At 44.0% G+C, this 16,185-nt stretch overlaps 1 protein-coding gene across 13 annotated transcripts in view; it reads left to right on the forward strand.

Moving 5' to 3' along the window:
* Positions 1 to 15,858, forward strand: part of NPAS3 (neuronal PAS domain protein 3) — an 867,158-nt gene extending 851,300 nt beyond the window's left edge. For 10 of the 13 annotated variants that reach the window (XM_034937407.2, XM_055097464.1, XM_034937409.2 and 7 more), the window contains 3 exons: positions 5,623 to 5,770; positions 9,189 to 9,313; positions 11,441 to 15,858. In XM_034937407.2, the coding sequence (XP_034793298.2) occupies positions 5,623 to 5,770; positions 9,189 to 9,313; positions 11,441 to 12,807 (1,640 nt within the window). In that variant the 3' untranslated portion in view covers positions 12,808 to 15,858. The remainder of the gene's footprint in view (positions 1 to 5,622; positions 5,771 to 9,188; positions 9,314 to 11,440) is intronic. The other 3 variants (XM_034937408.2, XM_055097465.1, XM_057299683.1) reach the window with 1 other exon arrangement.
* The last annotated feature ends 327 nt before the right edge of the window (positions 15,859 to 16,185 follow it).

The raw sequence follows: 16,185 nt of genomic DNA on the forward strand, positions 1-16,185 counted from the left end.
AAAGAAAGAAAAAGAAAGAAAGAAAGAAAGTCCTGTTTCCAGAATGAAGTTCCCTGTCAGCCTGCCTTGGGCCTTAGGTGGAGAAGCAGAGATTAAAGAGTCAGTATTCTTTTTCATGTTTCATCTGCCAGTTTTGTGAATGTAGAAAGGGAACCAGTGGCTACAGCTAAGCACCCAACTGTGGTATTAAGTAGAAAGTGTGATTCTAGCACACCCCCCTCACTTACACACACACATACACACTCTAGTGAATTCAAAAATAATTTTTGAGTTTGTAGCAGAAGGCACCTGCTCTCCGTTCTCCGCGGCCACTGATGAAGGTACCTCCAGGAGGGGGTGAATGGCGCCACAGATGCGTCCTCCTATCGCCATGACGATAATGAAGCTCTTTGTTCGGCTGTGTGAATGTGAAGGGTGGAATCTCCGATGATCTCACCATTTCCTATTTATTCTATACTTACCTGAATGCACCATGTCTTGCAGCTTTTTAATGCATATGCAAACCACTAAAATGTCCTTTTGTGAGACACTTTGCTAAAAGACCGCTTTTGATATGTGTTCTTCATCTCCTCTTCAAACTGAATTAGACTGCTTCCTTCTTCTTATGACACAACTAACTCACTATTTAGAATCTTTGGCTTTGATTTTGTAGAACAGCCCAACAGGAAGAGACCACGTTCTCTTTTTTTCTCCATATTTCTGAAGGCAAACTTGTACTGATTTGTTTTGATTTACTACCAGAATTATGTTCCTGCCACAGACACTGGCTTCCTTTATGTCCTTTCAGTCATCAGTCTGTGTCTGTGGACAAAGTTTTCCCAAGGAAAACTGAAATCCCTCTGTTGGTAACTGTGTGCAGGGCCACGGATGTGTGCCTCAGGAAAAAGTTCATCAGATTTGCAGGGAGAAGAATTATTCTAAGCAGTACATTTCTTATAGGCCAACCACTAAGCTCAAACCAAGAGACCAGGTGACATTTTAAAAAGATATTCAATAAAACTTAGCATCCAGTCTTGGTGGGGGTGGGGGGCGGGCAGGGGAAACCTGTGTTTGATGTAAAAGGTCACATGTTCTAAAATGTAAGCACTCCACAATTTTCTTTTGATTGAACTGTATTTGCAGCTTCCTTCACAGTTAGAGGTACGTGGTATTAATATTTTGACTTCAACAGCCAAAGACACACTTACTCATGGTATTGTAATTGTTAGCTAAGCAAAGCTGAAACAGTTCAACCAGGAGGATTTAAATCTCTCCCAGTTCATCTCTATAGTATTCTTCTCACAAGTGGAAGGTTACCTCTGTCCTCTGAAGAGCACAGCTTATAACTCTAAAGCTCCTATAACTTGGAGGGTGGGATGGTGCCAACAAGAGCCTCCTGGTTTTCCTTCGAGCAACAACAGCCAAAAGCAACTGGTTACACCCTGGGCTTCAGAGGAGCAAGGAACATGTTCTTGTGTGCTAGCAGAGATGTTCCCAGTTACGTCTGGGACCTTTCAAGATTCTAAGCTAACCTATGCAAGTGTATTTATCCTCTCTATGTCTTCAGGTTTACTTTGTCAAATCTAAGAAGAGGTCATTTAAAAGTTTTGGGATCCTCAAACTAAAAGTAATTACTAGAGTACAACTTTAAAGACATAATTCTAGAGATGCTTTGACACGATCAGTGAATTCAGCGAGAGACACACAGGTTGCTCAGCCCAAAAATTTTGGAGAGTAGAAAGTAAACTTTGGAATAAACCAAAGAAAAGATGCCAGGTTACATGTTAGAGGTACCTAGACCATATGACAAGGATGTGATATTCAAATTAGAATCTCTCTCTCTAGTTCCTCTCCCTCTGTTCCTTTCCCTTTGTAGTTTGTAGACATGGTTATGACTTTACTCCTAAGCTCATTGGTGTGATAAGTATCTATCTCTTTTCAAGGGACAATTAACTATCTTTTTAAGGACTTTCATATCAAGTAACTCACGTGGTGCTTATTTTTGTTATTCCCGCAAAAGGAATTTTTTGAAATAAACTTATTCAAATATTCTCTCCTTTCTCACTGCTTAAACCTAAAACTTGACAATAAAAAACAACAGCCACTGGATTGAAGAGAATCAAAAAAGTTTTTTCTGTGTTTTTCAAGTTCTCTAATTTATTACACACTAAAAATCTCTTTCAAACTGGCACCAAGGTGGCTTTTCTTCTTGAGCTGATTAGGACCACATGAGTTCAGGAAAAGCTGTCAGATCCTGCCTCTGGCGCAGCTGGAATGATCCAACTGATTTGCCAGTAGGACTTTTTTTTTTTTTTTTTTTTTTTTCAAGGAAAGAAGCTTCATCCCAAAGTCATAAATTTATATTCTGGAGGCCCAAGCAAAAGGTATTTCTTTTTCATTTTTTAAAGCAGCTAAATTCCATTATGATTTCTTTTTTCGAGCCAGAGTCTCGCTTTGTCACCCAGGCTGGAGTTCAGTGGTGCAATCTCAGCTCACCGCAACCTCCGCCTCCTAGGCTCAAGCGATTTTTGTGCCTCAGCCTCCCTCACAGCTGGGATTACGAGTGCACACCACCACACCTGGCTCATTTTTGGATTTTTAGTAGAGGCAGGGTCTCACCATGTGGGCCAGGCTAGTCTCGAACTCCCGGCCTCAAGTGATCCATCCACCTTGGCCTCCCAAACATTATGATTTCTTTTACAAGATCTGTTGCAAACCAAAAGCAACTCGGGTGATATTTTGGTAAACATGTTGTCCTAACTCTGCACCGTATCTGTAGTTATCCAGATTCCCACTGGCGCTTGGGGGTCTCATTCAGAAAACACCAATCCCTAGGAAAGACCAAGTGAGATTGCCTACCCTTTAGGAATTCTGCCTGTCAGACTGGCCCAGGGTAAAACCACAGGTCAGTCAAACTCGTCCTCTTCAGCCGCCCATGGTGGGCTCCCGAACCTGCTTTGTGGTATTCACCACAGGAAGTCAAGGGCTATCACGTGGCTCCCCGACTCCCCAAGGAAGCCTTGAGCCATTCCCTTCCCCTTCAGTCTTTTTACAGATACCTCCTCACATCAGAAGTCACCCGTCCTGCCTCTCTCATATTTAGCTCTCCTCTCTTGCTAGCTGACCCTTGGCCTGGGTGATAAAGAAAGCTGTATTATTATATTCATGGGCCCTAACAAATGAGTGCTGGATTTATCTTCTCAGGAAACACAGATCCATTTAGGTAGACCCAGAGTCATCCTACTGTAATTCAAAAAGATGACACCATACGGTCCCTTAGCAAAGAAGCCTTTCAGCCCCCTTCGCTACACATACGTGCAGACCACTGGGGAGGCCAAACGTTTGGCTGGATATCCATTTCCAAATTGGGATTTTATTAAGAGAAAGTATTATCAGGAAGGAGGGGGTGATATTTACATTGATTCTGCAGATTCTAATTTGATATTATAACTCCTTTATCCCTTTGCCCCTTTTGTATACTTTGTAAAATGGAGATAATTCTTTTTAAAATTTTGCCTGCTTTTGGTCAAATTCTAGTCTAGAACTTCCAGGCAGGCTGTGCTGATCTGGCCTGCCATCTCAATGTATTCTCCATGTGATTCTAAAAAAGGGGCTTCTTAGTCTCTTTGCCTTTGTTAAACATACTAGAACCATTTGGAATTATTCCTCATTCCAGACACAAAGCAGACAGAATTATACCCCCAACCACTGATTGGGGTGCTGTAAGTTTTCTCTGTGAAAATAGTGGACAGAATTATATAACCCATCGTTCCTCTATTAATAGTTAACCAGGTTGAGAGGATTTGAATAAAAGCACATCTTGTTGCATGCAACAATGGTTTGACAGAAGAGCTGTATGGCAGAGTTAGTATTTTACTGCTTTCAGCTTCACCACGCAGTTTTGTAGCCTGGGAAGCCATGCATGCAGAATGGCAGAACTTACAATTGCCTACAAAAGGAGAGTACAATGCAACCTGTGGAGCCACGCCACCAAGAGAAGGTGACAGTTCCGGGCCTTCAAAACACCCTAAACTGGTGAGGAGTTTCAGAATGAAACTTGTTATGATTTGAAACACTCATCAAAGTGAGGCTTTTTCAAGTAACAGTTAAGACATAATTACCAAATTTTACAACGGTCCCGTTAGTGTGCTGTGAGAAAAAAAAGGAGAATGGAAGAAAACCTTCAAAGTTTATATGTTTATGGATGTAATAGATGGATGTGGCACTTTCAGAGCCAGGAAGAGTGGCTCAGGACAAGATGAGAAGAGCTTCCACAGCCTTAAACACAGCTCTTTTCCAAAGTGACTTCCCTTCACACCCATCCACCCGCCTCCAAAAAAAAAAAAAAAATCTAAATGTACTTCATGAAACTATTGTATATGAAGCACTTATTAGCCGTAATTAAATGGACAATATGAATTTACTACGTCTTTAGGACTCTGGCTTGTTCTGGTTTAGAGCAAGATGATTAATGCAAATACATATTACTTGAGATAACCATTTAGCAGCTAATTTAGCCAAATTTATTACAGCAGTTAGAGGTTTTTCATTTTAGCAGACGGAGACAAGGACATGCCAAAAGTGGGCGACGTAGATGAGTGCACACTGCCCTCTAGTGGCCAGCCAGCCGGTGAGCTTTCGCGGGGCGCCGAGTTGCTGCGATCCGCAGCCAAGTAATAACAGCAGGTTTTCCACATTTCCGGCACCCTTTTAAACCATTCCCATCCACAGCACTTTATTTCAGGGGATGATTTACTGTGCTTTCCCCTTTTACTAGCTCAGGAGTACCCAGATACAAATCAAATCAATTTCAGCTTGGCGAGATTTTGGTTCAAGTATCATTTTTAACATCTGCATTTTAAAGCTCTCTTTCAGTGGGTATTTAATGGCACCGCTTCACATTACTGATTGTTTTTACTTGTTCCTTCATTTGGGGCCATATTTCAGAGTCTGTGTGGAGCTGTCACTCTGTTTGGCTCCAGCCAAGTCAATTCTGTGCCTCCCTTAGGCCAGTGTTTCTCTCTGACTCCACTGGGGAATTTATTTTGTTCCAACATTCAGCGAAGTCTCACCAGAATCTCCCCCGACTGACCAGTGTAAATTTAGTTCATCCGAGGACTATAAATTCTGTTAGACAAGATCAAAAGGAACAGACATTTAAGGACGCGGGTTGAGATTGCTCACACGGAGGAGAAATGATCAAAGACGAGGGGTAAAGCATCTTTGGAACCATTCAAATATCCAGAATCTCAAAGAGGCCTACCTCAAAGCTATGAATAAATCACATACAAATTTGCCTTTCTTACCATCTGATGTCAAATCCATTGACAATATCCACACCGCATTAGGTGTTCTGTGAGCCAAAAAGATTTGTAGTCCTTTTATTCTTTTCACACCATGGCTGCCCAAAACGGAATAAAGTCTTGCTACAAATGCCAGTAACCCTGGCTCCAGAGCTGCCGCTCCACTGAATTGATTTCATTTGTCCTACTAATGGCATTCTATATTAAGCATCCAGAGGGTCACCCTGGCTTGCTGTAGGTCCTCCCATTTTTAGGCTTAAGGTTTTGCAGAGATAAAAAAAAAAAAAATTATTTGATCCCAGTCTTAATACAATGCCTCTGTTTTGTTTTTTTTCCCCAGTGCTGAATAAGGGTCAGTGTGTGACAAAGTACTATCGGTGGATGCAGAAGAACGGAGGATATATTTGGATACAGTCCAGTGCCACCATAGCTATTAATGCCAAGAACGCAAATGAAAAGAATATCATCTGGGTGAATTACCTTCTTAGGTATATTTTCTACTTCTTTTCTATTTCTGTCCTAGTTATAAAATATGCAGCACTATGGTTAATAGCCGACATGTTGTGAATATTATCTTTTGACAGTACCTGGTGTGGAATTTCATGGCAATTCTGCTGTTCTTTCCACAAGATTCAAATAAATGTGAGAAGATCAAACTATGTTGGAAGGGACTTGCAGGAAAGATTTCAAGATTTCCAATCATTCTTGGTCTGTCAACATTTGGGCATCTCTGCAGAAGTTGCTTTGGTTTTCCCACAAATGCTTAGGCCAGAATAATATAGAATTCAGCCTACAGCTGAAGCATTCAAAAGGCATCTCCTCTTCCCCAGCACACACACTCACACACTCCAGTTCTTGTGGAAATGAAGTAAAACAGAGTGGGAGAAAAGCGACAGGGAACATTATATTCCTCTTATATTTCTTCCCTTTGATGCCCTTAGCATATTACATAGGGTTTGACTTCCTGGGCATTAAAGTTTTGGTAAACAAGGTGAGTTGCTTTGCTGGAATCAAACAATAGCGGTGTAAAAATGAAGGCAATTTTTTTTTTTTTTTTTTGGCCCACTGCTTTGTGATCTTTGGCAAGCTTTACTGCTCTTAAAATGTGTCCTTAACAGTCTATCTGCAAGTGAGCCCAAGCTCAGCTGCTTCCTAAATTCCGGTGTGAGACACCATTTCTCTCCCCTTCCCAGTCTACATTCTGCCTTTGGATTCAAACTAGCAGAAAAGTAACCAAGACCCACAGATTGGGCCGTCTTGAGTTTGGGGGCAGGCTTTCTGGGAAGTTCTCCACCAATCCTGGTGTGAAACTATCACAGCACTTGGCCTGGCTCATTCCCACCCCCATCATTCTGGTCTTTGGCTTCTCCTGGCCTAAAGCCACCAAGCAGAGCCCACACGTGGTCTGAGTAGGAAAATTTCCAATAGGTCTTGTGAATGGAAGTTGGTGCCCTTTGGCTGATAATTTAGACAGGGAGTACCTGAATCCCATTTTTCTTTGAGACAGCCAAATGGAGCTGGGAAGCTAACAACCATGGCTCATCAGCACACTGGCCCTTCAGAGTGTGTTCACATACTTTGGTGATGACTTGAAGGCATGAGTGTGCTTGCTACCAACAGCATATCAATCAGACACTAATGATTATTGCTCTAGAGAGGGCCTTAATGTGCACCACTTAAAAGAGTCTTCATTTATCTACTTTCTATTTCCTTTTTTTGACCTCTTCTGCTCTACATTAATTCTCTCTAAAGGTAAAAGTATGTGTATTGAATGTGGCTTTCTCCAAGGCCTGATTTCCGTGCAAAGTCTCCCCCGTGTTTGTGATGTGTTCAAGATGAGTTCTGATATCAAGGAATCTTTGTACATAGAGTTTTATGGAATAATTACTATAGGGAATGCAGGTAGTTATAAAAACTCACATGCCAGACAGAAAATAGAATAAGGTCTTGTGGCACTGACATTCTTTTGCTAGGCAAAATGATATTGTGACAAGGAGACCCATCACCAGTAAGAATTAAACGCTGGAAACAGGCACCCTAGGGCTAGCAGTGTCTGGCTCCCATGTTGATGAAACATAGGTACTGAAGTCATCTATGTGGTTGTTACTCCCATTCTGTGAGATTTCTTCTTATCTGGATCTTTCTTACTGCCTCATCAGCCTCATGACTTCCTCCTCTGCCCACAAATGCAAGGAGTAAGAAGAGCTAAGCAATCAGTCTCTGAATACCATTGATCTAGCCTAGGATCCGATGGTACAAACTCATGAGCTTTGGTGATTCTATTCCATCAAATCCCATATGGATAGGAAGGAAGTTTAGGTATCAAAGACCAGTCTTCAACCTCAAAAGCTTCAATCTCAGGCATAGAAGACCTGTTTCAGCTGACCTAAAAACCCTCCCTGAAGTCAATGATAAAGGACTGTAAATTGTAGGGCAAGTGATCTGTGAGCCCCCAAAGAAGACTAAAGTAGATGGGCTTTAGCAGGGGAAACTCCACCAAGACAGCCATTTACTGGTATCACCTCTATAGGGTAAAGCTCTAGTAAGAAAATGATGTGGCCCTGGCAATATAGCAGCTACAGAAGTTTGGTTTTCTTTCCCACATTCTTGTCTATTATTCTTCCCTGAGCAATACTTTCACATCACTTCTTCCTTCCCAGAACCCTTGCACCCAGGCCCCAATCCAGGCTTGTCCTTCCCTGTTCTGAAACTACTGCTCCTCCAGTCTTCTTCCCATTCCCTCGTGATACTTAACAGAATTATAGACTCAGAGTATTCAGAGACGGAGTCCACCTTCCCACCATTAGTCTCATCTGATTATCTAGAGAAAGCTTTGCTGCTGAAGCTAATTCACACGAAGGAGTAAATGCCTGATAATCCATTTTAGTGAATTACCCCTCCCAGGAACATTTGCACTTTTAGAGTAGTTACTGAAACAGTCACTCTTTACTATAGGAATTTCACTAGAGATTAGCCAATGAGTCAGTAATCATCAATTTTAAGTCTCTGCTTGGCTAGCCATCATGGAAAAATAGAAGAGGCATTTCCCATTTTGAAGCAGGAGGATTTCCTTGTGCCTTCAGATTACAGGAGCCTACTCTCCTCATCCATCAGGTGGCCTTGGAGTGGCATTTCCAGAAGACAGGTCAAACTGACTCAACATGCTCTCTCTTCCAAAAGAGCCTTGTTTCCAAACTAAAAATAGAACAAAAATTAAGCACATTTGTGCAAGTGAGGTTAGATCCCTTCTGTTAGGGCCTCTTTCACACTGGGACTCTCCCCACTGCAATCAGATTTCCAGCTAACAAGCCACAGGTGTACACCACATGAGCAGATGAAAATGTGATTGTAATGGGTGTGTTGACAGTTCGGTAGCCATAATCCATGCATCCCAAGGTGCACCTGTGCATCTGTCAGATAGGCACCAAAGGCTCTGCTGCCCCACCAATAGCGTGGGAGCCATCTGAGCGGCTGAGAAGCTACATCAAGGGCCCAACACAAAGGTACTGAGGCCATGGACTCATTAGGAGCCCAAGAGAAGACACGACACACCAGGAGACATGGGAATGAATTGTCGAGAGTATTTCTCATCCTCCCTTCCCCCAGGTGTACTGTCAAGCAGCACAGTTTCCTGACCCCCAGTGGTACCTGATTATTTAAAAGCTTCTCTCCATGGCTTTCAGGGATTTGGGTATTCGATCATTGCATCAGGGTGCACCTGTACCTTGGCACATGCAAGCCAAGCTTCCATAAAATCCCATGAAGAGCTGAGAAATGATTTCATGTTTAGTCTTTGAAACTTTCTAAACTCCAGAAGTCTGGGACAAAGAAGTGGGGGAGAAGATGGTCCAAACAAACCATGCAGAATGGGTGTCTGCACTCCTGACCAGTGCCTCCCTTCCACAGCAATCCTGAGTACAAGGACACACCCATGGACATCGCACAGCTCCCCCATCTGCCGGAGAAAACTTCCGAGTCCTCGGAGACATCCGACTCTGAGTCAGACTCTAAAGACACCTCAGGTATTACAGGTATTATTCCTTCTTCTCCATGTTCTTCAGTGAAGCTTGCCCACCACGCGCAGGGGGTGGGCAACAGCCAGAGGGCCATCATCAGAGGCAAAGCAACTGGTCACATTTCAGAGAGACATATGTCACATCAAGTTATTACTGAGTGTCTGCCTCTCTCCACACACACATATATATAATTGTACACCACTACATACCTGTATGTACTATATAGGTATAATACATATAGATATGTAGTGCTGGATAAATACATCTGTGTGTGTGTATATATATATATGTTTTTGTGTGTATATATACTCACAGAAGAAAGAGATCTTTTGAGATCTGACAGATCTCTTTCTTTAAAATATACAGAAAGAGATTGATTGCTATTAGCAATCACTTAATGTCAATCCACTGGCCATACAGAAGGAGCCCTGTTCTAACCTCATAGCTAGCTCTCGGCCTCTACTAAAGGCAGGTACCAGGGCCAGCTCCAAGACAGTCTGTGACTTTGAGCCCCAAATATTCACATTCCCACCAAGCTGGGACTGAGCCTCTAAAGTAGGGTACTTAATGGCATCGATCAATGCCTCTTTCAGGGTGCTGGACTGTTACTTATTTCCTGAATCTATGCAGAACAAACGCATGCATTTTCATTTCTTTTGGGGAAGCAGACTTCCTGAGTAGTTCTTTGGGACACTGAAAATTAGTATAAAAATTTGCTTTTCATCCCATCCCCAGCCCTCTTCCAGAGACACACATAAGGCCAGGGAGCACCAAACTTGTAGGATTTTTACAGCTGCAAGAAAATCCTACACCTCTTTTAACCCTACCTCTTCTGCTACAGAAGGGGAGGCAATGACCACAACTTCTAGTCCAGGCTGCCAGTCAGGCTTCTTCCCTCTATGTTCAGACGCTGTGTTACTGGAAAAATCTGTTCTTTCAAAAATGTGGCAGCTAGGTTTTCCTGACAACCCCCTTCATGAGGGCACCTGCGCTCCAGCATTGTAAACATGTATCCCTTCCTCCAGACCCAGCTTCAGGGATGCGGAAGGAGGGCAGAGCACTCAAGGCAGATCTTCATTGTCCTCCTGTCCCTAAATTGCATTAATTTGAAAGTTCTTGACAAAGACATAAAAAGTTCTAGAATTGGTAGTCTCTGCCCCTTTTTAATACAGTGCATAGTTGTGAACAAAACAAAGCAAAATTCCCAGCCCAGTGAGCTTATATACTAGTGGGAAGAAGAGACAAGTAAATAAAACTAAAATATACAGTGAGGTGGCAGGGTGGCTCATGCCTGTAATCCCAGCACTTTGGGAGGCTGAGGTGGGCGCATTGCTTGAGTCCAGGAGTTTGAGAGCAGCCTGGGCAACGTGGCAAGACCCTGTCTCTACAAAAAAAAAAAAAAAAAAAATCAGCCACGTGTGGTGGTGGGCACCTGTGGTCTTAGCCACTCGGGAGGCTGAGGCAGAAGGATCGCTTGAGCTGGGGAGGGCAAGGGTGCAGTGAGCAGTGACCACCCCGCTGCACTCCAGCCTGAGGGACAGAGGGAGACCCTGCCAAAAATAATAATAATAAATAATAAAAATAAAGATATACAGTGAATCAGATGGTGGTAAGTGCTGTGGGGGAGAATAACTTCTAGAATAGAAAGAAGGAGAGTGGCTCTCAGTAATGAACAAATATTCACCAAGGGAAAATGCAGACTCTTTAGAAAGTCACCTTGCATGCCATCATTTTTCTGTGTCACACCTTAATCCAGGTTATTTAACCTGACTTCCTGAGTATCTTTGTGGGACTTCTTAAACTTGAATGTGCCTGAGAATCACCTGGGGGTCATATTCCAATGCAGAACCTGATTCAGTCTACCTGGGTGGGAGCAGAGAGTCTGCATTTGCAACGGGTGTGCAGATGATTGCCAATGCCGCTGGCCCGCACTTTGAGTAACCATCCAGCTAACCCAGGCCCTCAGCAGAGAGAAAGCCCAGGTCTTAAGTCCTCTGAAGGTGATGGAGAAGCCCGTGATGAGGACGGACACTTGCCCTGCTCCCCGCCCCAGCCCCTGCAGGTGACAGGCTGGGTCGCCCCGCTAACCTGGTGTCTTCTCTCTCTTCTCTCTCCGCCCCCGCCACCGCCGGCCCCACACAGAGGACAACGAGAACTCCAAGTCCGACGAGAAGGGGAACCAGTCCGAGAACAGCGAAGACCCGGAGCCCGACCGGAAGAAGTCGGGCAACGCGTGTGACAACGACATGAACTGCAACGACGACGGCCACAGCTCCAGTAACCCGGACAGCCGCGACAGCGACGACAGCTTCGAGCACTCGGACTTTGAGAACCCCAAGGCGGGCGAGGACGGCTTCGGTGCTCTGGGCCCGATGCAGATCAAGGTGGAGCGCTACGTGGAGAGCGAGTCGGACCTGCGGCTGCAGAACTGCGAGTCACTCACGTCCGACAGCGCCAAGGACTCGGACAGCGCAGGCGAGGCGGGCGCGCAGGCCTCCAGCAAGCACCAGAAGCGCAAGAAAAGGCGGAAACGGCAAAAGGGCGGCAGCGCCAGCCGCCGGCGCCTGTCCAGCGCGTCGAGCCCAGGCGGCCTGGACGCGGGCCTGGTGGAGCCCCCGCGGCTGCTGTCCTCCCCCAACAGTGCCTCGGTGCTCAAGATCAAGACGGAGATCTCGGAACCCATCAATTTCGACAATGACAGCAGCATCTGGAACTACCCGCCTAACCGGGAGATCTCCAGGAACGAGTCCCCCTACAGCATGACCAAGCCCCCCAGCTCTGAGCACTTCCCGTCCCCGCAGGGCGGCGGCGGCGGTGGGGGTGGCGGTGGCGGGGGGCTGCACGTGGCCATTCCCGACTCGGTCCTCACGCCGCCCGGCGCCGACGGCGCGGCCGCCCGCAAGACTCAGTTCGGCGCCTCGGCCACCGCGGCCCTGGCCCCCGTCGCCTCCGACCCGCTGTCACCCCCGCTCTCGGCGTCCCCGCGGGACAAGCACCCCGGGAACGGCGGCGGGGGCGGCGGCGCGGGGGGCGGCGGCCCCAGCGGGTCCAACTCCTTGCTGTACACTGGGGACCTGGAGGCGCTGCAGAGGTTGCAGGCGGGCAACGTCGTGCTCCCGCTGGTGCACAGGGTGACCGGGACCCTGGCCGCCACCAGCACGGCCGCGCAGAGGGTCTACACCACGGGCACCATCCGCTACGCGCCCGCCGAGGTGACCCTGGCCATGCAGAGCAACCTGCTGCCCAACGCGCACGCTGTTAACTTCGTGGACGTTAACAGCCCCGGCTTTGGCCTCGACCCCAAGACGCCCATGGAGATGCTCTACCACCACGTGCACCGGCTCAACATGTCAGGACCGTTCGGCGGCGCAGTGAGCGCAGCTAGCCTGACGCAGATGCCCGCCGGCAACGTGTTCACCACGGCCGAGGGACTCTTCTCCACGCTGCCCTTCCCCGTCTACAGCAACGGCATCCACGCGGCACAGACTCTGGAGCGCAAGGAGGACTGAGGCGCCGCCCGTCCTGGGCCCGGCCAGGCCCCGCTTGGAGGAGGCATCGTCGGCATTTTCGTTTAGACCTTTAATTCTAGCACTTTGAATTCGAGCAGGTCAGCGTCTTCTCTCGCCACGACGGTCCCCATTCCACCCCCTCTTTCTTTCACCTGACTTATTCTTTCGTGTAAAGATATGTTTATTTTTTGCCTTCAGAGGGTCAGACGACCAGTTGCCTGCCGTTTTGTCTTCTTCTAAGATGTGTGTTGGGTTGTTTTGCTTTCCTTTGCATCTTTATTAAGATGTCTTTCATGTGTATATGCCTCTGCCATAGAATACTCAGTCTTGTGGTCAAGAGAGTTCTCAAGTGACAACCATTGGGGTTTCTTCATAAAGATCTTGATATGATCAAGATGGAAAGAGACAAGCATAAACAATGTGCCCTGTTTGACTAAGTCAAATGAAATAGGGTGGTTTTTTGTTTCTGTTCCTAATTCCTTTAAAAAATAGGGGGAATAGTATTTTAGAATTTTATGCAGAATTTAATTCTCTTTTTACGGTTAAGATTTTAAGATTTTCTTACTTGCACATAAAAATAATTTGGGTTCTTAAACTTAATTTCTGGCCTGTGACTAGAATGTTTAAAAAAAAAAGTCGGACTAAATGTTAATTACTGAAACATTAACTTAATTTCTAAAACCATGGTGCTATCATTTATTAATCTGTAATGTCTTCATACAAAATGCAGCTCCTGGGCTGGGTTTTGGGGGAAAAAAAAATGTGTTCTGTCCTGGTCTGGAGTCCGTTGCTGCAGTCTCCTTGGTTAGTTAAGACAAAGCCCTCATTAACGTTTGCTGCAGGACTTAAAATTTTTTACCTCCCAACTAACAAACATAGCCTCACATTAAATTTAATGGGTCAGTAAAGCCCTTTTTAAAGGGGCTGCTGGAAAACTCAATCAAACTGATTTGAGGAGCAGTTTAGGTACATACTGCCTTTTGTTTAGCTTTTTGTTTTCCTTACTCAGTCTAACTGAGGCTAATTTTGCAACTTCAATAACACTTCGGAGTAAAAGAAGGAAAATATTTAACATGTTTTTGGTTTTTTTCATTTCTTAAAAAAAGGAAGGTTGTATTTTGGGGGACTGGTTTGATTTCATGGAATTTCTTTCCCTTTGGTTCTTATTTCTGGGTTGAAACCAATAAGTTTTAAAACTAAAGAATGGGTTAATAAGCTTCAGACAGATAACTGCAACTGAAAACTGCACATTAAGTAAAAAAAAAAAAAGAAAAAAAAAAGAAAAAGAAAAAGAAAAAAAATCCTATTTTGTCTTTGTTGCCAGAAATCAGTGTGGTGTCAAACACTCCAAATGACTGTCAAGTATAAATTCTTCTTCCACTTCATTTTTGGCAGCTGTTTGTTAAGGCATCTAATAACAGATGTGAGAACTGTAATGTGTACAATGTGTATGTGTCCTTGGCTGTCAGTCCCATTGCAGTTTCAATGTGTGTTTCTATATGCAGTATATACTAAGCTAATGTAGTTGTTTTGTCCTTTGTCTTATCTGTGCTCTATCTCTAGTCCGGAGTGGTACAGTCCCATTCCTGCAGTCCTAGTGAATCAGTGATTCTTGGGGGTTAGTGGGTTTTGTGTGGTGGCCTTCCTCTGTAATGTCACCCTATGCTGCTTCTACTGTCTGTGAATCTTCCGTTTTACCTTTTAAAATTCCTGCTGTTGCTTTGCTGGTGTATATTCTCCCTACCTCTCCTCTCTTTCCCTCCCTTTCCCATCTCCCCCTCTCCCTCCTCTTCATTCCTTCCCCATCCCCAAAATCTCTTTCATTCTCAGAGATAAAAAGACTCTTAACTAGCTCAAGGTTAATGGAGCCATTTTTCCCACAACGGAATTCTGGGTATGACTCTGTCTTCTGGAGTGCAACACAAAGCACTGAAGAATAATGCTCAGATATATTAAATAAATTGATGCCATATAGCCTCAGTTGTTAACATTCCCAGAGTCCCTTGTGCTCTACCTATAAGCAGTGGGTGCTTTTCTTTGGTTTCCTTTCAGGTTGGCTGATGGAGCAATATATAAAGCAATTACCAGTGAGACAGAAAATTCTTTCAAAGGTCAACCAACATTTTTAAGAAACAAAATGGGAGGGGATAATGGAATCTAGAATTGTCATATATATTTGTTTACTTGTGCAATGCTAATATAGTAACTCGGCTGTCCTTTGAATATCACTGTGTTGAGTAGATTCCTCTAGGACCTTTGATTTCATGAGTTGGGCCCAAACCATGGTGGAATAATAACAAAAAGAAGTTAAATGCCACAAATTTTAATAGTGAGCTTACTTGAAGGATTTAAGTAGGTTTAGAAGGTGAAGAAGGCCGATGGAGAAATTTACAGATTAATTTTGGAAGCTCTACTCTAGCTATCGAACAATCAAAGGAATGCACCTATCAGCTACAAAGAACAGCTAGACAGCTGTTTTTTTTCTTTTATAAATGTTTCTGTGTTGTGTCAAAATGATTTCTGGTGATTTAAACTAACAGATAATCACAGCTGCTGTCTAAATCCATAGTGTTGAAAATTACAAAATGAAAAAAAAAAAAACACTTCAGTACCTGTGAAGACTGTGTCTGTGTTTTTAACTATTTCTTGTACAAATATATGAAAACTTTTATGAGGAGACTGGTGCCAAGTAGCTGAATAATGGGGAAAGGGATATTCTGTTCGTAAAACTCTTAGCAGTGTTACCAACTCTACAATATATATATAAAAAAATAATTAAAACGTTACAAAGCGACAGCTATGGTACATTTGTTTTGTGTGAAGCTAACCGGACCTAACTTCCTGAGTGCCTGGCTTATTTTGAAACATTTTTTTTCATTGACCATTGATAATGCTGCAAATCAGAAATGTACATACTTCATTTACAACAGGGTTCTTTTTATACTTTTGTAGATTCTCATACATGTCACATACATGGTTGTCTTTATGTAACTTAATTTTTTCATCCGCAGGTGCCATTTTCATAATAAACTTCTCTTGGATTTGTTACTATCTGGCATCATTTCTTTTACATGTAACCATCCTGACTAATGAATGCTGGTAGTATTTGTTTAAGCAGGTACCTTGGTCATTATTCTTTATTTTAAAAAAAAGAAAAAGTAAAAAAATGCATTCATATTTTTGCTAGTTTTGGAAAAACTATATAGCTTGTGTACTGATGAGGCTGACAAGGCACAGAATAAGATGCTAATCCAAATACTACACCAAACTTGCAACCATCCTAAATTTTCAGCTACCCCAATTCATTGTCATACTGAGCATTATTATGCACATTATCAAAGCTGAACGATGGGCCTGCAACATTAACCACTATGGGAA

The sequence above is a fragment of the Pan paniscus genome, chromosome 15 (assembly GCF_029289425.2).
Source record: "Pan paniscus chromosome 15, NHGRI_mPanPan1-v2.0_pri, whole genome shotgun sequence".
In the NCBI taxonomy this organism is placed as follows: domain Eukaryota; kingdom Metazoa; phylum Chordata; class Mammalia; order Primates; family Hominidae; genus Pan; species Pan paniscus.